General features: G+C 44.6%; 1 protein-coding gene across 1 annotated transcript in view; it reads right to left on the bottom strand.

Moving 5' to 3' along the window:
- ASB13 (ankyrin repeat and SOCS box containing 13) overlaps positions 1-25,553 on the bottom strand; it is a 205,276-nt gene that overhangs the window by 39,748 nt on the left and 139,975 nt on the right. Inside the window, exons 3-4 of the mRNA XM_085653572.1 lie at positions 20,751-20,901; positions 3,854-3,988 (exon numbers count right to left, since the gene is read on the bottom strand). Of these exons, the coding sequence (XP_085509698.1) occupies positions 3,854-3,988; positions 20,751-20,901 (286 nt within the window). The remainder of the gene's footprint in view (positions 1-3,853; positions 3,989-20,750; positions 20,902-25,553) is intronic.

Here is a 25,553-nt window from a genome sequence, read left to right as displayed (position 1 = left end):
AAGAAACACCAAAGAAAGGGGTTGGGGTAAGCTATTTATCAGATAGGATCTGAGAGGACTTGCATCTCACATGACCCAACAGACTACCATTTAAACAAGCATTTGCAATGCAATAGGTCTCGCAGTTGAAAGTGTTTAAGCTATTGGCATTGTTAATGACAATGCCTTTTATTTATGTTACAAAAAAACAATACATAAATAAAAGGCATTGTCATTTACAATGCTAATAGCTCAAACTCTCGCAAATGTAAAACCTAATGCACTGCAAATGCTGGTTACTAATTAGGATGATTAGTCATAGACTAACACGGATATCACAGCGTCGTGCGTGTTTTTTAAGAGGGGCTCCCTAAACGTGCTGTGGGGAACTGCGGGCTGCGTTTAAGCATGATGAGATGTGGGGTGGTCTTGCTTAGATATGTTCCGTGTTGGGGTGGTTGGGTGACGTCCCTGCTTGGTGGGAACAGTGTGGGCGCGTCGGCTGGTGTAAGTGGGAAGTGTTGGACAGCATGCATGGCTGTAGTGGGTGCTCGGCGCGCCAGCTGTTTCTGTGTTTGCATTCTTCGCACAATGCCTCTGTTGTGAAACGTTCTCTGCCCCTGGTAAATGCAAGGTCTGTTCCACCGGTGGTGTGTTTATTTACCCAGCCCATGGCGCGTGTAGCAACTCATGGCCGTCCGTGCCGATGGAGGAGAGGTCTGTATACTTCTTTTCTGCAGGGGGCGGCTCTGAGGTGAGGAGGGGGAGCCTGCTGCGCAGTGTGAAGCATGGGGAGGCGTGAGTGGCGCGCGCCTGGCACCTCCGCTTATTTACTAACCCTTTGACATCCTCAGCTGCCCTGTAAACCCTTAATCAGTGCTTTAAATGACCAGGAGATGCCCGGTAACGGGTACCTGCGCTTGTTTAATTTGAAAGTGACAGTGCCTGCACGACTGCAATATATTTTATGGGCACTTCTCGGACGGAAACAGATACTCTGAATAGTGAGTACCTGCATTTCTAGATTTCCATTTAAAGCGCTGCCCATACTACTCCCAGAACCCAATACGTTCCCATTCTGCGACGTTCAACACCTAACTACTTCTTCTTAATTAACTTGCAACAACTGGGTTTTTTATGCGAAAAGTCTAGTCACGCTGCCATGTGTATAAATACTGCGCACAAATAAGATGTAACTTGACGGGAAATTGTCACTACCTTACCTGCCCGTGGGCTTCGTAGAGCTCAGTGGCGGCACAAAGAGGGTCAGCATGAGCCACAGGGCACGCGACCTACCGCCGGGAGCCTGAGAGGCAGCATGGAGGAAGCAAGTATGGACGACGAGACCATGGAGGACCCGAACCACAACAGCTGGGAGTGGTAGGGGGAGCCTTGCCAAGCAGACAGCACCGGCCAAGGGGGCACAAGGACCGTGCCCGCCAATGGGGAGCCCCCGGGGAGCGGGCAGCTAAAAGCGGATCTGCCCTCAACATCAGCACCACTGCCAGCAAGTTCCGTGAGTGTTGGGGAAGTGACGGAAGATTTGGGGTGCAGCAAAGAAGCTGGGGTGGCGGAGAAGGTTGCCTGGAGGAGTACCTGAAAGGCTGTGAAGCAAGGCAGCACGTGCTTCCATGCCTGGGCAGAGCTGAAGGATGAGGACATTGCCAGCTGAACGTGTGCAAATCTCCTGTCCTGCGCGCGCGCAGACAGGGAGTGAGAGAGGGAGCGAGCGGCCGAGCCGTACACGCGTGCACATCTCGTGTCATCGCATGCCTGCTGTCTTTTATGCTAACGTCTTCAGCCGTAGGCATGCACATTTCCTGTCTTCTGGGTGCGTGCTGTCCCGCTTCGGCCAAGCAACCGACAACAATAGATCTGGCCAAGGCGAGCATCTATGCGCTGCATCGCTAGGCGTGACCTAAAAATGTAGGGTACATCCAGGGCAGGAACAAATCCAATCAGGAATGGAAAGGAGTCACAGAAGAACCTATTACCTTACCTGCACTTGTATCAACCTTACTTCATGGAGGAGATATTTTGTTGGCTTCTTCCCAGGCCGACAAACAAGTGGCTTGCCTGATGCTCCGCAAACAACGCCCTCATTGCAGTGCTCAACAACTAACACACCTACTCTAACCCACCACTCTGACCCACTCTGTTGTGTTGGTAACCCTGGTAGCTAACCATTCTTTTAAGGCTAATTCTTTTCCACTAACTGCTCCCATAATTCCGTATGTAAATTAACTTATTTAAAGGCTCTTCCACACGCAGAATTGACAAGCTGCTCCATGACACAGTGTGAAACTCGCCAAAGGCTACTAATCAACACATTCTGTCTATGCAAGATATACAAAATATAGTGCACTGATCAAAACAGGAATTGACTAACAGAGACTAATTATAGTGATCGGCCAATATTGCATGTCACAATCATTTAGCCTCAGTGACAGTGAACAGTCACTTGAATAATTAGCATTTTATTTGCAGGCTAGGAATATGTCAAATCGATCATTGCGGTCAATTTTAACATTTTTCTTTTTTTACTCTGGCCCAGTGTTTCTAAATCTAAAAGTGGAATTCAGAAAGTGAGCCACCAAAAACTAATTTATTCATATGCAGTTCCAGATTATTGACTGTAATTTGATTTATATATTACTGAATATATACAACACTTTAAACAAAGCACTGAGCAAAACGTAAAATACAATCAGTACAACTTGGCGGAAGAAGTACAAATTGGAGACAGCGAAGACAGATAGAAGGATTCTAAAGTTTAGAAGCCCAAAGTGAAAACAAACAAAAATTATATTTAACACATGGCATGCCAGGGGAGACCACTAAAAACTAAAAGTCAATGAAATTATAACAGTTGATAACGTATAAGGGGACGTGATGAGAGATTTAGAGGGCACTAACATGAGTAGATTTAAATACTTTAGTAAGGAGACGATGGAGAATACAAAGATGGCTCGAGAGTCTATGAGATACCCTAAGAGTCACAAACGGAAGCTGCGGGACAGAGACGAAGGAGCCTACACGAGGAATTAAAGACAGGTTGACCTGGGTAAGCAGAAACACCAAGTAAAACAGAACAAAAACTTCAGGCAGAAGAGGATAACAGTAAAAATAAGAATTTTTATGGGAAGTTAAGTAAGCAAAGTACAACATTTAGAAAGGTTGTGAAGCTCGAAATCAAAGTGCGAGCCATGTTGAAATGCGACTACTTAAGGAGCGGGAGGAGCTGAAAATTACAAGATTGCTGACTGCTGAACTCCTGATATGAACAGAGAAATTCCCCATTAAGGTTTGCTTTAGCTGTGCTACAAGAGAAAGGGTCCGACTATAACACAATGCAAACTATTTGTTGTGGGTCAGTAGGAGCCAATGAGAAATTGGTCCCTGATTAGGAACAGACGCGTAGAACAACTGTGATCATTTGATCCCACGACATCCACTTTTAGAACGTAGGCCAGGGCTCTGTAAAGGAAACTAGGAGAAAAAATAAACAGAACAACTGGCAAAACATTTTTTGCACCTTTGTCTGTCTCTCTCTCTCTCTCTCTCTCTCGTTTGAACCTTTGCACAAAAGATACAAGTGAAAGGCTTTGAACATAATGAAGAGTAGTTTACCTAAACAGTGGTAATTTATGTAATTAGTGTGAAATTTAGTCAGAAGCAGGATATGAGTAAGTGGTAAAGAGTTTCATAAGGAGAAAAGACGCTAAAAATGGGGAGCATCAAAGGAGTGGTCAATGACACAGTGCAAATTTTGGAAAATGCTTAGGAATTAGTATAAATATTTCACAAATTAAACAGCTGAAGCTATAGCAGTCAGAGAGCTAACAATTGTTAGCAAGGAAAAAATAGACCATACCTGAATTCAGTAGTATTTTGGCACAATCTATATGCTCCCTCGCACAAGCGACATGCAGTGGGGTTCCAATGTGGCAGTCATGGGCCTCCAGGTTTGCACCGACACTGATCAAGAGCCTCACACACTCAGAGTGACCTTGGGCAAAGCAAACAGGTTATTAGCAAAAGGCAGCTATTACTATAAAACGTAACCATTCATAAAGAATCAAAACAAATAAAAACACAGAGACGCACAGCGTACCAAGATCCAACCATCCAAGAAGTAAAATCACATGCCTAGTGGCCATCACTCCATTCAGGAGAGCATCACAGTGAGTGGCATTAAATAGTCCTCAATTCTGATAACATCTAAGGAAGTGATATTATTAAAACATAACAGTTTTAAAAAAATGCAGCTCTTTAATAAGCGCAAAATTAATAAATATCTAAACGACACCCTTCATATGCTGGGGTGCATCCATCATATGTCGCAGGTAAGACTGTCATATGCTAGATGTCATGTCGTCACATACCTGGTGCACCGCTCCCTATGCCTATGACAATTCCATTTTATACGTCAACGGTGAAGCCAACCTGGGCTAGGTGTACTGTCACAAAAACAGGATTCTGCCAATATATGCCTGGTTTACTGTTCAATATGCAAGAGTATTGCATTCGTATACTGCCATCGTAGTCCACAAAGTTCACTGAGGAACTGTCATCATATACCAACGGAACATCTGTCTTTACTAAAAACCCACTACACTGCACTCACATACCAGGAGTGCAGACATTGCATGGCAGAGGTACCGACATCTTATGGCAAGGAAGGCGGACATCGCGTCCGCATTGCCGGCGGAGTTCACAAAGTTTTCGCCACTCCCTGCTGTGCTTGAATCACGGAGTTCAACAAAACTCCATCTACTGCTGCGCAGCGGAGTTCACCGAACACCACTCTTTTTTTCACCCAGGCCTGTTTTAAAGTCATTGATTGAATGAACCCAGGCAACGTCATTCTTTTGTGAATGGGCAAGCCGCGCTAATTCTACCCGTCCACTTTATTTGACTACTTCTGCTTCCTGTCATACATTAAGTTCCCGATACGAAGGAGGAAGCAGGCAGTTGGGGAAGGTGCGGAGCACACGGCAGATGACAGCAGCAGTACAACACCGTCTCCAGACGCCATACATCCTTTACCATGGTGAATTCAATTAACACTAAGTACAGCTCTGACGACTGCACGCAGTTGGAAAGGGTCCAAGTCACAGCAGCACATGCTGCGCGTACTGACCATCAGCAGCAGTCAAGCTGGCCCATGAGCACCAGACAGAACCTTGTCAAGGGAGATTAGCTTCTCCAGGAGGTAAGCGTTTTTCACTTTCTCACACAGTGATACCCCTCCCATTTCCAAGTGCCCCTTTTGCACAATGGGTAGTACATGATATAGCTAGCTGGCTGCTCAGCATTCTTTGAGCCCTCCTATCCTGATGCAGTGCTTTGTAAGGTCTCCTTCACTGTATGGGCCAGGGTTTAGGATAGGTGCCGGGGCTACATGCTGATGGCACCCCTTCCCAATGTGTTTGTGTGGCCTTGCTCAGACTCAGACATGCACCCAGGGACGGGATTTATCGCTAGGCTCTCCGTCCGTCAGAGCACACAGTTCAACCCCTGCTTCTCACACCCGCATGAGGACCGTCCATAAATCAATAATCAGCTGATGGATGACTCGGAGCGCAGCCCTCTCTCTCCCTGGCTGCCTGCAATCTGCACCAGAGGGAGCGGAAGCGTCAGGCCTAACAGTGCAAAATGCATGAGCAACAGTAGGTTTACCAGCAGGAGGAAATCCTGGGAAAGCAGAGAGGGGGCAGGAAGGGCAGTTGAGCAATCATCATGAAGCAAGTTAAAGAGAGACTTTTCAAATCACCCGGGTGCGTGATAGCGAAGAGTGGAGCCTGGGAATCCTGAAATTAGGGGTGGCTGATCCAACTCCGCAGCTTGCGGAAGTCTGTGGAATTGGGAAGTGTTTTTCGGAAACCATGCAGAATTCCGCAGAGTGAAACGCCATGAGCTCCGCTCAGGCCTAGTGCAGACATCACATCCCAGGGATGTTGCTTTTGCAAGGCTGTGTTACAGCATTCACAGTTTGTAGTGATCTTCCACTACATGCATGCCAAGGCCACAGTCTTCTGATAATTAGGGTGAAGTCATCAAATGGCAGGGCTGCAGCCTTAATATTCCAGGGTACTTTGCCAATCATGTCAAGAGCGAAGCCTTCATTTGCCATGGGTGCTGCCATCATATGCCCAGTGTGCATTACTACTTACAGCCAGGGCTACAATCACCAAGAGCAAGGCTCTAACTAGAACATGCCAGAGGTCAGAAGACTGTAAATGACATGAGGGCAGTGCCATCACACGTCAAGAGGGTGGGATATCACATACCAATAATCTGGTGAGATTACATGCATGCAGAAAAGCAACTGCATTCGCAGAAGACTTCAGGGGTGCAGAAAACACGTGCCCCCGATATACTCCATCCTTCTTTCAAATAATGAGGCTGTAAAAACAGCCCTCCGCAACTTGCACCAGCACACCAAGGAAGCCAAGTGAGCAGCCATCACTGCCTGAATCGACACCGCAGCAAACCGCACCAAAGAGCTCTTCAAAATAATCAAAGAATTTTCCAACCCAACAGCCACAGTGAACACCATCCACCCATCCCAAGAACTCTGAGACACCCTCTCAGAGTACTTCCACAGCAAAATTGCCGCCATCTACAACTTCGACCCTCAACCCCCCCACCCTCAACCTCACCCAACCATTGAACCATCACAGCCATCATTTCTTCTATCCACTTTGGAGCGCCCACAGACCTGTGCCCCCACCACCTCTTCAACCTCGGGGCGAACCCCATCAGCACAGAACTCACCAATATCCTCAACACCTCCATCTACACAGCAACCTTCCCAGACAGGTGGGAACATGCAATAGTCAGATCTCTCCAAAAGAAACCCTCCGCCGACCACACCAACCTCAGAAAACACAGACCGATTTCCCTGCTCCTATCCCCAGCCAAAGTACTAGAGGAAGCCATTAACCACCAACACACTGAATTCCTGAAATACAACTACCTACTGGACGCCTCACTATCTGGATTCTGGGCCAACCACAGCACTGAGACAGTGTTGATAGCGGCCATAGACGACATCAGAACTCTCCTCGACCGTGGAGAAACCGTGGCCTTGATTCTCCTCAACCTCTCTGCTGCGTTCAACACCGTCTCCCACAACACCCTCATCAACAGACTCCACAACATCAGCATACAGCACAACGCTCTAAAGTGTATTGCCTCCTTCCTTACATGACGCACACAGAGCATCCAGCTCCCTCCCTTCACCTCCACACCCAAGGACATCATCTGCGGCATTTCACAAGGATCATCAGTAAGCCCCACCTTATTCAACACCTATATGACCCTCCACGCAGATGCCGTCAGAGCCCACAGCCTCAACATAACCTCTCATGTAGACAACACTAAACTCATCCTCTCGCTCACCAGGGACCCCACCAACGCCAAACACAATTTCTCCAGCGCCATGAGCAACGTAGCCAACTGGATGAAAGACAACTGCCTCAAAGTAAACTCTGCCAAGACAGAAGTACTGATTTTTGGGACCAACACCTCCGCCTGGCACCACAGCTGGTGGCCAGCTGAACTTGGACCAACCCCCACACCAACAGACCACGTGCTCAACCTGGAGATCATCCTCAACAGCCAACTAACCATGAAACAACAGATCAACGCACTCGCCTCCTACTGCTTCCCAATGCTTTGCAGAATCTTCAGATGGATCTCAACTAACACAAGAGCACCAGGGGCCTCGACTACGGCAACACTCTCTCTGCCAGCATCTCCACCCAGCTCCTAAGAAAACTCTAGACCATACAGAGCACAGCAGCCAGACACATCCTGGACTGCCCAAGTGGATTGCACATCACCCCCCATCACAGAGTCCTCCATTGGCTCCCCAATCAGAAGTTCACACCTACAAAGCCCTTCACAGTCAAGGACCATCCTACATCAACCATAGGCTGAATTGAATTTCTATCAACCCTCCAGACACCTTAGTTCCTCCTCCCTTGCCCTCGCCCTCACCCCATGCAGCCACCAAGATCTGGAACAGCCTGCCTCTCCACCTCAGAACTGCACCCTTTCAGTGCGACTTCAGAAAGAGAATCAAGACCTGGGTTTTCGACTAGGATACGGCATCCTCAGCGTTCAGATACCCCTAGGGGTGACAGTGCTGCACTTTACAAATGATTGATTAAATGTCAGGAGGGAAGGAGCTGCTGAAGGGGCACCAGTAGCTAGGTTCCCATAGCAGGGGGAGAAAGACTGTGAATTCCTCTACCCAGAGCATCAACTCCCCTGGCTCTATGAAACCTATATGTGTAATTTGCTTTAAGTTCTTATGCAGATCAGATGCTGGCAGCAGCAACCAAACGATGTAGGTCCTTTTCCCTTGAACCCTCTATTTTCAAATATTCAGCATCTCACAGCTTCCTAGGATGGCACAGAGTAGGTGAGAAGACAGGTCATTGCCTCGTCCCTCACAAAATACTTCTGGAGTGACAAGAAGTGATAACTGCAAAGAACTGACATGGTTGTAAACAAGTGTCACCAGCTTTCTTTTACAGCTCCCGTCATGACTGTGGCTCACCAGAGTCACTCACAGAGGTAACAAAGCGAGTCATAGAGGTTACACCTTCTTAGGACTAGCAAACTCTTATTAAACAGAAGGTGCACGTCAAGAGCAGAAATCAACTTTAGAATGTTGTCTTGAAAAAACCCATCAATCTCCTCATTTTATATATTCCAGGGATAAAAGAATAACTTTAAACACTGCAGCATTTGTTAACAATATAGTCATCAAAAACAACTGGTAAGGAGCCCAACGCAAATGTATCTTGACACTCTAGAACTGTCTTACATTACTGGTGTTCCTTGATCTAACCACACTCTTTTTAACTACTGCACTGTCTGGATCAAAGGAGACAGCTGTCCCAAAAAAAGACATACAGTGTAAGTGGAGCCAACAGGACAAATTCAAATTTGGCTATAAAGCACAGACATTAGGTTTATATAATACTCTTTCACTAAGTGTAGCACTTGTCTTAGTTTATTTACTAAGTCAACAAAATCGCACTAACAACTTCTAAAAACAACTTAGGCTCCTCTGCAAGATGAAACCATTCATTCCATCCCCACAAACTCCCAAACAGTTATACAAGCCCTGGTTCCTTAACTACTTCACTGGGCCAACGTGCGTCTAATCAGCCTATCAAGAACCACTCAGGCACCACTAAGGATGAATTCCAAGCAGTTGCCCACCAAACTACAGGTCATAAGTTGTTCGACCACATCACCCCATCGTAAGAGGACTGTCTAGTGCCTCTTACCTGAACATTTTAAGTTTCAATAGCTGCACATCTTTTACGAGCAATTCACTCCAAAGAAAAAAGAAGGATCTAACTAACAAGTTTCTTTTAGTGATAGTCTTTCTGGTAATTACTCTATTTCACAGCAGATTCCATACCCTTAAAATATCCCCAGGCGCCAGATTGGATCTAGAATATTTTTCAGCATAACCAGTAAATGGTGCTGTACGCCTCCCCATCGACTTTGTTGTGCCCTGGAAGTGGCAGTCGGAGCCTCAGTTTCTTTTAGGAGTATCTACCAAAAAGAGCGCTATCAAAGGTAAGTAACTTGTTTTTCTGAGGGACACTAAAACCACAGAATCTTCTACTTTTGAATAGCTACCAAAACAGTACCTCCCCTGGTAGAGGGTATGTGGAATGACTCAGATCCAAGCACAAATCCCTGAACAGTCAAAATGCCCTTCCTGTCAGACCTGCCTGTCAAGGCAATAAAGCTTTGTGAATGTGTGCACTGATGCACACATACCAGCCTGACAAATAACCAGGACAGCCACTCGCAGTGGTAGCAGTCTTGGCCCTGATGGAGTGAGTGTCTAATCCTTCAGGAGACTGCTTTTTGGACAATAGATCTTGATGAAGGGGTCTATCCACCTCAATAAGCCACTCTTCTACACTGCCTTGCCTTCTTTAGCCCCAGAAAACCCTACAAAGAGCTGATAACCCATTCAATGTTCTTTGTTATGATCAATGTAAAACCGGGGTGCTCTCGTGCAGTCCAAGCAATGGAGTCTTTACTCCTCCTTTGAGTTTGGGGTGGAGGAAGCAACGTCGAATGAGAGATGGATTGTTTGATGTGAAATGGAGTCACAACTGTTGGTAGAAAGGCCACTCTAGTCCTTTGCATAGATATGTCTTGAAAGAATGTGGTGTAGGGCAGCAGGACTGACAAAGTTTGAACCTCACTCATGTGACTAGCTGAGGTATTAGCGATGAGAAAGACTGTCTTTAATGTCAGAAGACACAGGCGACAGATGTGTAATGGCTAAAATAGAAAGAAAGGACCAAATTAAGGTTGTGCTGTGGAATCCCGAAGGGTTTGGGAGGAAACATGTGGACCGAATATGGTATCCACAGACAGAAGTGACATCTGGCTCCAGGTCAGTTATGGAAGTCCGAAATTTATTTCCAATGTAAATACAGCAAGCCACCAGCATCACCATCTAACAGCAGACAGGAATAAACTGACTGACTCACATTAAAATACTGACATTCCAATTAGAAAGTAGAACTGAAACTGTTTGTCAGAATACATGAGTAAGAGCAACTGCTCCAATAAAAATACAACATTGGCTATTCTTTTCCAAAACAGTTATACACAAATGGCAAAAATAAAACACCTCCACAAAACAGCAACAAAAAAAGACCAAAGTATACAAACAAATGTTTCACCCAGAACACAAAATAGCAAAAACAAAAGACCTCTGCAACACATCAAGACATTTTACACTGTATCTCTACACAACAGGATTAAAAAGCAGATATTCAGTCCCTAAAGGGTATCGGTATAAAACCTCTTCTCAAACTCCTACAACAAAATTTTTACTCACATTTGTGTTTTCCCCCAAATTTCAACTGACTCTCAGTGTCTCTCCTCTTTCTCATCTCGTCTTCAGACAGTATGACAACTTTGTTTATATTCCACCACTGTATACCATCCACATATTTTTTGTGAATCACCACAGGTTCACCAAATATAGTATTCCCTTTGAAAATATGTCCTGGTTTCCTGATACGACCACATTATCACCTTTGAATGAAAAATGTTGCTTCACTCTATTTCTCTAATCAAAATCTTCCTTTTGCTTACATTGTGCAACTTCAGCTTTGGGCCTCACATCCTCATCCACTTCAAATGTATCCTAAACATTCATTTAAGCAACTTTCTTATCCAGGTGGGGCAAACTTTCAAAACCAGTTTCCGCCCTTTCAACAACTGAACTGGAGCAACTGCTGTACTAGAATTGGGGTGTACAACGACAGAGCCATATCATAGTTCTAACAACATTAAATATTTCCCATTTGTAAGAAACAGCCCATTTAATACACTGGGCACCACCTGATTCCTCCTTTCAAACAAACTGTTCATTTGGAGGTGATAAAAGGAGCTCTTCAGATGCTCAACTCCAACATTCTTAAGAAATTCATCCATTTCCTGACTCACAAACTGTACCCTATTATTCCACAATCAATGCTGTTGAACTCCTTCTCTTGAAAACACATATTTTAGAAATTAAATAATACTTCTTTTATTCATTTCCACCATATATCTAACTTAAGGTGACTTAAAATAGAAGTCCTTTAAAACAATGGCATATTTATGCCACACATCCAAGGCATTAATGGACCCAACAGATCAATAAAATGTTTCCCACGCTCTGCTTGGTAATTCTAATTCTGTCATTGGTGGCACTCTTGTAACAATACCTTTCTCACTACTGGCACACAAATAATAATAATTATTAACCACCTCATCAACTTCTTTATCCATTGCTGGCTACCATAAATTTGACCACAACTATGTTTGGTCAATGTAGCACCTAAAGGTCCCTCATGACCACACATGATAAGATTCCGCTTCAACAAACTTACAAAAGGTTATACTGCCCACATCAGCTATCCCGCACTTGGTCAAACATCATGTTAATACCTCACTATCTCTTTTAAAAACAACATCTGATTCAAAGGCTTCTCTCCGCATCCATGGTAGCAATGAAGCACGATTCCGATTCTTCTTTCACCACCTCATCATCTATCACACTTCCCACTGCATCTCCCATGGGATATTGGGCAAATACTTTCCCCTCTTTGATGTGTAAAATGTCAAATTTTTTACTTCCATAGCCTAGAGGATATTCAAGCAATCCATGGAGTATAACTCTTCACATTTCTCTCACTGAGCATAAGTCAGTGGTTTGTGCTCTGTAAAAATCGAATATTTCTTAGCCCACAAATATGCTTTAAACATCTCTACTGCCCACACACAACCATGCAATTCTTCTTCAATGATCGAATATGCCATCTCTGACCTACCCAAACCTCTGGAATCATAACCCACTGTGGACTCACCATTGACACTTTCGTGAGCCAAAACAGCACCTAACCCTACATTACTTCACCAATTGTGATAGTACGAGTTAAGGAAGGATTGTAAGCCTTAAGATCTCTAGCACCAATCTTTTTTAACCCATTGAAAAGCCTTCTCACAGTCCTGATTCCAAACAAACTCAACATCTTTCATTAACATTTTCCTCAAACACTCCATATGTGAGGCATATTAAGGCAAGCAATTTGAATACAACTCACACAGTCCTAAAATGACTTTCAACTAGTTCTGTCCTGGGGTTGCTGAGAATTCTTGATACACTCAACTAAAACTGGTTGTGGGTAAATGCCATATTTTGACACTACATGCCATAGATTTTTGACTATCTCTTTCAGAAATTCACATTTATCCTTGCATAGCACAACTCATCTGTGTGGAAAGACCATTAACACCTGTGCTAATACCCTGTCATGTTCCTTACTACTAGAAGAAAAAAACAACACATCATCTTGGAATACTATTACTCCCTTGATATCCTGAATTATCTGATCTATTATTCTTTGGAATATTTAAGCCGCAGACACTAGCTTAAAAGGCGTTTAAGTGAATTGATACCTTCCAAATCAAGATACAAAAGCTATGAAATCTTGAGATTCTGGTTTTAATTCCATCTGATGATAAGCTGCCACCAGACCTGGCTTGGAAAACCAACAAGCTCCACTCAAGATAGTCAAGATCTCACATATCTTAGGCAAAGGATGTGATTCAATCCACAACTCACGGTTGATACTTCTAAGATCAACACATACTCCGAGTTCCCCTGACCTCTTTCGAGCCACGACCAATGGAGAAAGTCAGAGTGAGGATTCAATGGGTTCAATAATACCCTGTTCACATAAAATATTATGATGAGTTTCTAAATCAGTCTTTAGGCTAAAAGGCACACTTCTTAGTGTGTGTTTAACAGGTATGTCTTCCTCTCGTTGAGACTGATTTTATGTTTAAAACCAGTGATTCTACCGAGAGGGTCATCAATAACTCTAGAGAATTTGTCCAACAAACCGTTCTGAACAACCAAAACTTGCTCCTTTGTCCCTGGTCTAAACACAATACCTAACAAACCTTGGGGATTCCAACTAAGTATGTTTAGTTTTTTAATTGCCACATATATCTTCCCTTGAATTTGCCCATATTTGAACCCCAAAACATCCTCAAATTAGTCCTATGGCTCAATGCTTCTCCCTTTTCCTAAGAAACTGGAGCGCAAACTGCAGTTCTAACCCCAAGTTTCTTCAAACAACTCTTTGGTAATCGTGGCTCCAAAATCAACCCGAAGATTCAGAGATTTGGTATCAACTACTTTATCCATATATGGATCCACAAATGATTTCACATCATCATCCTCATCACTACCATCACCAACATCATATCTTGCAGTTAACTCTGAACTGTATTAACCATGCACTTATCCTCCACAACGTTAACCCTCTCTGCAGATTGCTTGGAGTTTTGACACAATTTGGTTTATGTCCTACTTTAATACATGTCCTGCAAGTAACATTTAGCGCAAAACATTGTCAACCTACTTTCACATGCATCGGATAACCACAATGAAAACAAATATTCTCTGCTTAAAAAAAGCATTACTCTTGTTGTTATTCTTTGACAACTTGGCATTTTTTATCTCTATTGCCCCAACTGATTACACCTTATTTTTCTCATCCAGTTCCTTCACAGACCACTAGAACATTTAAAAACTCGCTGCTGTGCGAATTGTTTCTTCAAGTAATGGATCCCCATAGAAACATTTTTTTCTGTATACCTCAGTCCCAACAGTGGCTTAATAAATGGTCTCTCACCAATGAATCACTTTACTCTCCAAACTGACAATCTGCTATAAGTCCTCTAAGTGCTGAAATGTAGGAATCTACGCTCTCAGTTTGCTTTGGTATTCATCTAAACGTTCACTTGTGTTAGGATCTAAATCTGGAATATGTTTAAATAGAACTCTGCCCTCAAACCCAAAAGAATGCAGTAGTAACTATTTCTTCCTCTCTGGTCTGAGCTCCAGAGGCTCCTAAATTAGTCTGAATAGCATAAAACCAGTTTTTCCATTGATTATGAGGGTCACTTGAAGACTAAAAAAACAGGTGACGCCTTTAGAGACTGCATAATAGTTTGGAACAAATGCACTGTGTGTACAATACATAGCTCTGTATAAAGTGCAATAAATTGCTGCCCACATTCCCATATCAAAGGCAATAAGCACACTACCCTGTAGAACTATTTGGAGGATGGTAACGGGAAGAAAATATTGACAATCTTTCTACAACAATGTCACTGGCCCGACAGGGCTGACGGAAAACCTATAACTGTGGCACTGCAGGTGCTTGCTGGGACAAAGACAAAAACAGTAATACATCTAAAAGTCTGGCCTGCAACAAGTCTGTGGTATGGGTGCCTCACCAAGCTACAAACCTGTCCCAAATCTGGAGTAAACAGTTGTTGGTGAGAGACTCTTGGCTGCAAAGATGATATCTTCTACTTCAGGAAGCAGACTGACTGCAGTCAACTGCCATCACTCAATCTCTATGCATGGAGATGTAGATTGTACAGGCCAGGGTTGAGGGCCGTGCCCTGCTGCTGCGACAGAAGGTCCTCCCAAAACAGCAGTCTGATCGGAGGACAGATGCTCATGCCCAGAAGTTCTGGGAACCACATGCTCTGGGGCAAATCTGGAGGCAGGTGGATGACTTGGGCTTGGTCACTCCTGATCGTCTTTAGATCTCAGGGCGGGAGAGGCAGTGGCGGAAAAGCATGCAGGACACTCATGCTCCACTCCAAGTGGAATGCATCTCAGAGTGAAAGCCTTTTCAGGAACTCCAATGCCCAAGTGTTGACACTGCGTGTTTGGCTGTGGCAAGGAGATCAAGCAAGGGTTCTCCCCATTGTGGGAAGATACCTTCACCACCACCAGGTGTAATTGCTATTTGTGATTAAATAGGTGTCACTGGCTGAGTTCGTCCATCCTTACATTTAAAGAACCTGACAGGTGTTGTATGATGAGGGAGATGCACTGACAATACAATCAGACTCAGAGGCATGGGGCTGCATGGCACAAAGCCTAGGACTGCACCTCCTCCTGCTTGCTGCAATATCACCTGACAGTGGTGCTGTTCATGAGGACCTGAATCAGCCTTCTCTTGATGAACGCCAAGAAGACTTTCAACGCCAAGCGGATGACCAGCAACTCCAGCGATGTGGAGGTGAGTTCCCACCAGAGACCAGAGTCCTCTGATCTCTACTTTGCCCAAATGACTGCCCCAGCCCAGCAGGGACCACTGTCAGCTAGGGATAGAGCAAAGAGAGGGGTCTACCACTGTTTAAATTGTGGTCTAGTAGCCATCACTGCAGATCTTGTTCAGTCTCCTCCTATACCCGAATGCCCACGTGTGCCATATGGCATGGCCGATGAGCAGGATACAAAAGACCAATATGCCAAGAAGCCTCAGAAACACCCTCACTGAGTCGGGACCAAGGCTGAAACATTGGGATCACAGCCCGAATGGCATGAACTTGTTGATCCAGAGGGAAAGGCCTGAAAGTGCACCTTATCCAGGATTGCTCTGATAAAAGGGAGCCTCTGCAAAGGAGGCAGGTGTGACATCGGCATACCTATTATGAACCCCAGCGACGTAAGGAGGTTTGCCATCATCTGAAGGTAGTCAATGACTGACTGTGGCAAGCCTGCCTTCAACAGCCAGTTGCCAAAGTAGAGGAAGACCCCCGATGGTGGGCTGCTCAAGAGGTAATGGTGAGGATGAGAGAGAGCACAACAAACTGAAAATGCTCATGCCCACCTTGAACCACAGATAGCAGCCGTGTGCCTGCAGTACAGGAATATTTAAATAGGACTCCTGCAGGTACAACACTGCCATCCAGACTCCTCGATCCAGGGAAGAAGGAACCTAGTTCCAAAGTGAGTTTCTTGAATTTGTCCTGCAGGAAGAAATTGAGTGGTCAACTGAGATCTAAAATAGGGTGAAGGCATCTGCCTTTTTTCGGCATAGGAAATATTGCCAGCAACACTGGGTTACGCAACCCTCTCTATGGTGGTGGGGCTTGACACATTCTGAAAGCAAAACCCCTAGTGAAGTCTAAAAAATGACAAAATTGCTGGGGATACTGCCTTGCATTTGGGGAGAGACCAAGGGAGCACACAGTAGCTCTACTCCCTTTGAAGTTGTCGAGGGCGGAGTCGTCCTTCTCTCCAAAGATGCAAGCTCTGTCAAAAGGCATACCCATCAGTGATGCCTGAACATACCCAAGAACCCTGTAGATCTCATCCACGCATGGTGCCAACAACTCTGCCTAAACAGTTAGTTGTGTCCGGGACTAACCAGATGTGCCAATATGGGATACATGTTCTCTGGGACTGCTTGTAATATCTCAGTGACTGAGTCTCATAAGGCATGGGAGTAAATTCCCAGCAAACAGCTGGAGTTGACTGACATGAGGGTGAGGCAACCGGAGAAAAGATCCCTCTCAATTTCAATTCAATTCAAAGTCTTTATTTCGATTTTCAATCATAAAAGACATCATTAAAATATTTAACAATTTTAAAAGACAAAAAAGGGGTTCTTTCAGGAGGGATATAGTATAAAAGATTTCATAACATTGTTTAAAAGCCACACCAGAACTGTGTTACAAAATTCTAGACCGACCCATATAATAGAGAAAAAAAAAAAAATGTAATCCATCATGGAGTGTAACATGCTTATTAACTTCAGTTATAAGTACACATCCCATTATAAGTAAAACGTTTAAAATGTTTAAAAGGCTTATGATATAAAAAGGGGCTATACAAATCTAAAATATTCACAAAAAGCGTAATTTACGTGCACGGATTATCCACATCCAATGAAGGAATTTTGCAACAGCAATAGTCACAGGTTGGGAGGTGTTAGTTTTAAGAAGCCGCAAAGCCTCACCGCCTGCCCGAAGGCCCAGCTGTAAACAAATAGGTTTAAGCCAGGACCGCCTAGGATCTTTATACTCTAGACAAATAAATAAAATATGCCCAATACTTTCCCGATGTGTAGGACAGAAAGGACAACTAGGGTTAAGGCCTTCTCTCCATTTAGCAACGAAGGAATTAATAGGTAGTGTGCCCACCCTAAATTGATGGTATTTCTTTCTGTCCTCCACAACAGTAATACAGTCCCAATAGCTTTCAAACACAGGCGAGTCTTTAAGTTCCATAAAATCCGCAGTTAGTGACGGACCAATACATGAACCAAATCTTTTCACGGAGACCATACTCCAGTATAGATCTCTTAAGGTTTTCTTAGGGGGGAAGGTATGTGCTGTTGGGTCTTCCCATAGACTGGCTAGGCCCATGGCGGAGTAAATTACCTTAACCTCCCGCATCCAGGGAATTTTTTACGCCTTATCTGCTCCTCTGACATCCATAAATGCCCGAGCATACTGTGAGAGATTTGGGGTAACCCACAGTCTCCTCCAGTATGCCACTGGTCTGTATCGGGCCATATCCTCCAAACGTTGGACACCTAGGTCATAGAAAAGGGGGATCAGCGGGGTTGATACAGGAAGACCTGTGATTACTCGTAAAAACTTATTTTGGGCACTAGTCAGCAGGGTGAGGTTACTGAATCTTCACAATTCCGCCCCGTAAAGAATTGCTGTTCCTATCTTTGCATCGTAAATTTTGAGTGCTGGTATTATTGGCCTGGTATAGGAGAGGTGAAGCTCTTTTGTTAGTGCTCCAATTAGCTGTGCGTGCTTTGTAACCAGCTGGGTAGTGTGCGGTTTCCAATCTAGCTTTGATGCAAGGGTTATACCTAGGTACGAAAAAACCTTAGTCTGTTCTAATTTGACCCGGATCGTCTACACATTTCCTCTTATATATTTAGACTTGTGAAGGACCATGAACTTGGTCTTACTTACATTTACCAGAGAACCTCAAATACATCAATGGATTTTTGTAATCCCTGTTGTGTCTTTGAGATTAATAGAGTGTCATCTGCAAACATCAACAGCGGGATCAATTTACCATCCAGCTTGGGAGCGTCGGTGGGGTGTTGCTCGAAGTAGTTGATCACCCTGTTGATGTATAATGAGAAAAGGGCCGGGGCTAGTACGCTCCCTCTCCCAAATGCCCCTATTCTTTTCAACTCCCTGTCCACAGGGGTAGAAGGAAAATAATTGGGGTTAAAAGTTTTAGTGAAGGCCACTACTATACTCTCCAGAGTAGGGTGCAACATTATGAAGGCAGGGTCACCCGCAGCGGGTTGGTGACAACATGCCTCCTATCTATTTACAGGTGAGCAAGAGCAGGATTTTGACTAAGTACTCATGAGGGAATCGGTTAGGGCCTTGCTGGATGGCAGTAGGGTACTGGATGGCGGTAGGAGTTAAGAGGAGGATTGCCCTGGGTGTAACAGTTCCACAAAGATGTTGGTTTTTACCTCAACAGAAGGCAGCTCCAGATACAGACTTCTGCTGCTCATCTAATGATGTAGCGAATGACGCAGACTCTTCTGTGGAAGGGCCAGGGAGAGAAACCAGCTATGTGTCTAGGAAAGTGGCCAACCCACTGGCCTCTTTTAGTTCCAGACAAAAATTGTCATCATCATATTGGGGGAGAACTCATTCCCGCCAGACCCTTCATCACCATCATCATCACCAAAAGCAAGCTGGCTCTTATCAGAGTCTCATCTGAACAGTTGTTGGCGGACTAGGGATGGTTCCTAGACAAAGGCACTGTCCAATAACAGCCTAAATGGATTGGGGCTGGGTTCATGGAATTTGAGCCAGAATGCAGTGTTTTGCCAAGGTCGAGACAGATTCGGTTTTGAGTTGGACAGGACAATCAGGTCAATGTCCTCCTCCGGTGCTGGTGCTGACGTCAACAGAGCAGTAACCAGCATGGATCGTGGTGCCGGCCGTGGAGTCCCTCCAGAGTCTGGGCGGAACCCAAAGTGGATTCAGGGGGCACAGACGGTGCTGATGGTGGATCCTCCAGCAGTAACCCAACTGAAGGACTCTTGTGGATCCATGGGTTCCAGTGGCATGCAAGAGGAAGCCAGTAGGGTGCCGAAGATGCAGAGAATGGCGTGGTTAAATGCTTCCATCTACTATAGCATCACCGGCAGACCCAGGAATTTGGGGTGCATCGGAACCAGCTGAGGAATCAGCTCTTCGATAGAGGACCGGGAGCAAGACCGCGGGGCACCTTGATGTCCTTGTGACTTGTCAGGTGGAGAGGCACTACACTAGGACAAGCCTCACTCAGACCTCTTTTGCTTCTTGTTGGATTTAGACTTCATCGAAGACTAGGACTGCAATGATGATCTGTTGTGAGACAGGACCCAAGAGCAGGAACAAGTATGTGTCCTTGACTTCGAGCAGGAGCAGCCCTTAAGCAACTTCCTACAGTGCTGACGTACAGCTTGGCTTCACTGGCCTGGATTGTCTTCGGGTGCATAAGGGCGCATTTCTCACAGTACATGAATTTGTGGTCCGACCCCAAACACCAGAGACACAACTCGTAGGGTTCTCTCACAGTCATTAGCTTGCGATAGTCCCTACAAGACTTAAACCCTGTAGTTTTAGGAGGGGACATGCTCCCTTGCGTACTGGATATAAATTTGAAGAGAAAAAAATGTACCTGAAAAATCAGGAACAAGTTCAAGATCAGCACCTGGGAATATTCCAAAGTAAGGAATTTGCGGGTAGAAGTAACTGCTCGATTGTACTGTAGTAAAGAACATTGGGCCTGATATACCAAGTATTGCACACATTTAAATTGCCCTTAGTCGTACTAAATATTATGCATTCCCCAAATATAGTATCCCAATGCTGATTTACAGAGCAATTCAATAATCATGAGGTGCATTTACAAATGTAGAAAGTCTGACAATACAGTAGAATTACTTCATTCCACAAAAGCGTTAGAAGAGCTACAATGATTTAGTTATTACAAAATGAAAAAGCATCATATTTATCAAAAATACAACCTCTTTCCTAAATAATACTAGTCCAATAGCATAGTATTTGTCAATATGTTTTGGTCACACGTCACAAATACAACAGTACAAGTATTTTAGATTTACAGTGTATTCAAAAAAATGTATTAACATATTTTATTTTAAACTTGTTTGTGCTTGGTGAGTTGCTTTTTGAGCATTATTTTATAACATTTTCGTGTTACACTTGGCTTTTGATTTCTGATACAACTGAGGCAGCAGAGGCCAGCATTTGTCTTCTGCCCTGCTGTATAAGAACCACTTCCTTTGAACACGTGGCAAACCGTGAGACCTAGGCCTACATTTAGACATGAAGCATGGAAGGCTCACCGCTCATGCAGGCCTCATGGAGTGGGGAGGCTGTGAAGAGAGGAGGGTTCACTCTGGCTCCATGAGCTAGAAGGAGCTGCGCACACTCCAGACTGCCAGAGGCACACGCATCACAGAGCGGGGTGCTGCCGTCGATGTTTCGGGCGTCCACCTGTATAGGAGACATGCAACACAAGAACCGTATTTAAGAAATTACCATTATTATCGAATTACTGGTGCGGGTCGAGGTTTTCGCAACAATGGGGCATTCTTTTTATATTTAATAATGGGAAATAAAAATAACAGCAAAACTATAATGCACAAAAATAAAATGCTCAGTCCAATGAGTACCACATAAATGAAATTTAAACAATAGCCAGTAAACTGAACAGGCATTAGCAAAGCTAGCAGGTCTTTTGGCGGAAATAAATAGCGTTGGGACGCTGCACAGCACCGTAAACTTAACAAGCATTTGCAATGCAATAGGTCTCGCAATTGCGAGATTTTGACTATTGGCATTGTAAATGACAATGCCATTTATTTATGTGTTTAAAAAACCGACTGCAATAATAAAAGGCACTGTCATTTACAATACCAATAGGTCAAAGTTTCTAAAATGCGAGACCTATTGCATTGCAAATGCTTGTTTACAAGCGCCTCATGCTGCGCTTTCACCTTAATAGAGGCCACGCCTCTTTCTTTAGACGAGCCGTGTCTAAAGAAAGGTCCTCTGCCGGTATTAAAGGGAAAGGCTGTATGGGGAGCTTTTACCCAAAAAAAAGCATTTGTTTGTCAAGTTGACAGACAAATGCTTTTTTTGTAAAAGCGAACGTGAAAGTGCGCATGACGCGCTGAATGTTGCAGGAACGCACGTCGTACCTGCAGCAAGAGAAAACTAATTAAAGAAAATAGTGTTTACAGACTAAATTATACGTACCCTGTAACAACCAAAGTAAAAGAGCCAGTCCTCATGGTAGGCTAAAAATTAAGACAAGGTGGTACTAAAGAGGGACTAACAATCCTATTTACGAATCAGAAGCCAGCATTTACGAAGGACAGTGACACAAGCCAATGATAAATATGGGTGGGAGGGGCTTCAAGTGCATACTTGAATTTAACATGCCTCGCAGAGCATGAGCTGCCCAGGCTCAACCTAAAAATAAAGGCTTCAAGGCAGTTGCGTAATTCCACTAAACGCATGAGCAAATCTAATGACAAAGGCCCTATTTACTTTAATTTTCTATTTACTGATGTAAGCTGGCAGACGCCACTTGAATTAATAATTTTTTTTTTACAACTGTGTACAAAAGCGCTAATTAAAAAAAAAATCACAGCTGATGTTGGGGGCAGCTGTGGGGAAGTAACAGAAGAGCGCGCAGGGTAGGAAGGAGACCAACAGCACAGAGGGGGGTGGCACCATGAGCGAGGCAGACAGAGAGAGGGAGACACACAAAATGCAGACCGGGGAGAGAAACACGGATGACAGAGAGATTATCACGGAGAAGAGAAGCACATGGAGGAATGGATACGGAACCGGAGGGGTAGAGAAGTACACAAGGCATACAGCTAGAAAACATAGGAACATGCTTATAGAAAAATAAATAAAAGAGAGCTGAGAGGAGGGGTGGGGTGGGCGAGAAGAGCACATGGATGAGAGAGAGCAGGGGAGAGAGGAGCACATGAAGGAGATAGCTGGAAAACACATGCACTCCAAAAAAGTGTTTAAGTAAGAAGGAAAAAGTAAGTCTCAAAATGTGAACAATGTTGCCGTAAGAGCTTCAGCATTGAGGTGGCCCTATTAGAGGTGGTGGAATTTGATAAATCCAACTTGGGTATAGGAAAAAGAGCAGTGGTTATTCTTCTGGGCCACTCAGTCTCATCTTTGGGAGAACATTTTGGACCAGCTGAGGACAGTCGGAATAACCAACACAGATAACAACTGGCTCAAATCCTACTTCTCTGACAGGGAGCAAGCAGTGCATCTTCCACCATTTACCTCTGGTTTTAAGAAGATTAGTTGTGGGGCACCAATAGGCCACTTCAACATTAATTCCACTGCCTCTGCCTGCCCTAACCGTACACTGTCCTTCACCATGCAATTTATTTCTTATCGTGAAAACTGGCATGGTGTAATATAATGGCAAACACTGACACTCAATCACCACGCTTGCCCGAAACTCTTTGAATCTTACTTCTTCAATCCATTATCCATAGCTAAAACCTTCGGCAACCAGACCTCAATCTCCCACACAGAACTCACATCACACGACACCTCAAGGAACTACACTGGCTCCCGATACATAAACCTGCTTAATTCAAACTCCTCTCACACACATTCGAGACAGTACACAAATCAGGCCCCACCTACCTAAACAGTCGCATCTCCTTCCACCAACCACCCAGATACCTCTGCTCGACAACTACCCGCATAAATCCCATGCATTCACAAAACTAGATCAGGAGGACGTGCATTCTCCTACAATGCTCCTAAAGCATGGAACAAGCTCCCAGTCCACAGCGGAGCTGTCTCATCTCATCTTGAATTCCGCAAGAAGCTGAAGACCTGGCATTTCAATTAACCAACCTACCATAGGTAGGGCCAGACACACAACTGCTCAGAGCCAGGGTACCCTTTTGGGTGATAGTGCGCTTTACAAATACACGTAACAATGTGATAATCAACCATCTCAGGCAGAGACCTCTCTCTGGCAGGGCTACACCTTCTGCTTTATAACATTCTATCCCAACTACCCAATGACCACAAGAAATGACCATCAGCGACAACAGCAAGTTTCCTAATTAGCAAAACATTGTCACTGTTTGTCCATCATATGCACAATCCTTTCTACCTTTCTCCACCTTAGGCACCATTGGAAGGAAGCCAACTGCATTTTTTTTCTCAAACCTGGCAAATAATTAATCTAGACATTAAAATATTCAACTTTATTCCCCCAACTTGCAACACTAGGAAGTCCTCTCAGAGTTTCTTTATGAAGTTTGTGATCTGAATGCACAGGAAACCCTATACGTCATAAGAAGAGTGTGGGAGGGCGGGTTTGATAAACAGGCGAGGAGGCCGAATATATTTCCCAAAAACACATGGTTTATTATCAGAAAGCGGTTTTTAACTTTGTTCAGAGAATAGGTCTTTCTTTTCTTCTCCAGATTCGCTCTGGGTTGAGCTGGGCGGGCCGTCCAAGGTAGATGTTAGGGGCTCCTCCTTGGTCTTGCTGGTGTGTCCCCTGAGGCTCATAGAATAGGAGAGAAAAGGGAGCTGTCAGGTACTGTTTTGATTAATAATTCAGTCTCTTCCAGTCACCACACCGGGAAGTGAGTAAAGGTCGGTTGAAAGGGTGTGCTCAGGGAAAATCTTAAGATATGGGGGCTAAGAGGGGGGTGGAAAAGTAAGCAAACGTCTTATGGCTCAGAGGTTGGACACATGCCATAGAAGAGATAGAGAAATGAAACTTATGGTGCTATCTATTGGTATCGGTGCTTAAAAATGCCCATTTAAAGCATGGAATCCAAAATACAACGTTTCGCCGGACAAAGCCCTCTGCAACTCGCAGTCTGTCAATTCGCTATCCGTACTCCTCACCAAATACACCTCCCTCCTCCCGCTTACCCTCCCCCTTGTCCCCTGAGGCCTTAGGACTCACCGGCTCCGCCGCAACTCTCCTGAGTTGCGGCCGCTCTCCAGCCTCCTCCGGTGGGCTCCACCACTCCTCAGTCCACTGTTCGGTATGTTCCTCGTCTTCTTCCCGGTCGTCCTCAGCCTCCGTGTCTTCCTGGGTTTCCGCGTCGTTCTCGCCGGGTATTCCGAAGTCTCTGCTCTCCTTCGCTCCTACTACTTCTCCGCCATTGGTCACCGACGACTCCTTCCTGTTTCGTCCTCCTATCATTGGAATAGCATAATCCCTTCCGGGTTCATCTCCGCCCCCTTCCGGTGTCTCATCGTAGTCTCTCTGTGAAGAGACAGCATACGGGACCGTTGGTTGTTGTCGGCTTGATTCCTCCTTCCACTCCCAGGATGCATTATGTTGACCCAGGACGCCGGAGTGTTCTTTCCAGGGTGACCCGAAGGTAAGCCCTCCGTCGTCCTCCTCACATCCCCTTTCCCTTGCTGTCTTTCTACTGGGGTTCTGAATTTGGGGAAACCTCGACAGGTAATCTACATTTCCCTGTTCGCTGCCCTTCCGATGCTTAGTTTGGAATCTATAGGGTTGAAGTGACAAAAACCATCTCAATACTCTCTCGTTATTACCTTTGTTCCTAGCTAGCCATTCTAACGGGGCATGGTCTGTGTATAAGATAAATTCCCAGCCCTCAAGATAGTATCGTAGTGTGTCTATTGCTCACTTGATGGCTAAGGCCTCTTTCTCTATGGTAGCATAATTTTTCTCTCTGGGAAAAAGCTTACGACTTATATATAGGATAGGTCTTTCGCCCTGGGGTGTTTCTTGTGACAAGACAGCTCCTATTCCTTGATCGGATGCGTCGGTTTGAAGGACAAAGGGTAAAGAATAGTCAGGACTAACTAAAACCGTTTCAGATGTGAGAGATGTTTTCAAAGTCTCAAAAGCCCATACAATTTCCCTAGTAGGGTGTCTTAATATTTCCTCTGTCTTGACGGTTTTCTGGAGTAAGTTAGTCAAAGGGGCTGCAATCTGGGAGAATCTTGGAATAAACAGACGATAGTACCCTAGCAATCCCAGGAAAGCTCTGAGATCTTTTTTTGTTTGAGGCAACGGTATCTGGGAAATGGCAGCTAGTTTAGAGGTTTGAGATCTTATCACTCCCTCTCCTAACAGATATCCGAGATAT

Source organism: Triturus cristatus, chromosome 4_1, assembly GCF_964204655.1.
Source record: "Triturus cristatus chromosome 4_1, aTriCri1.1, whole genome shotgun sequence".
Classification (NCBI taxonomy): Eukaryota; Metazoa; Chordata; class Amphibia; order Caudata; family Salamandridae; genus Triturus; species Triturus cristatus.
The sequence above is the reverse complement of the archived record's forward strand: the minus strand, read 5'-3'. Positions and strand labels throughout refer to the sequence as shown.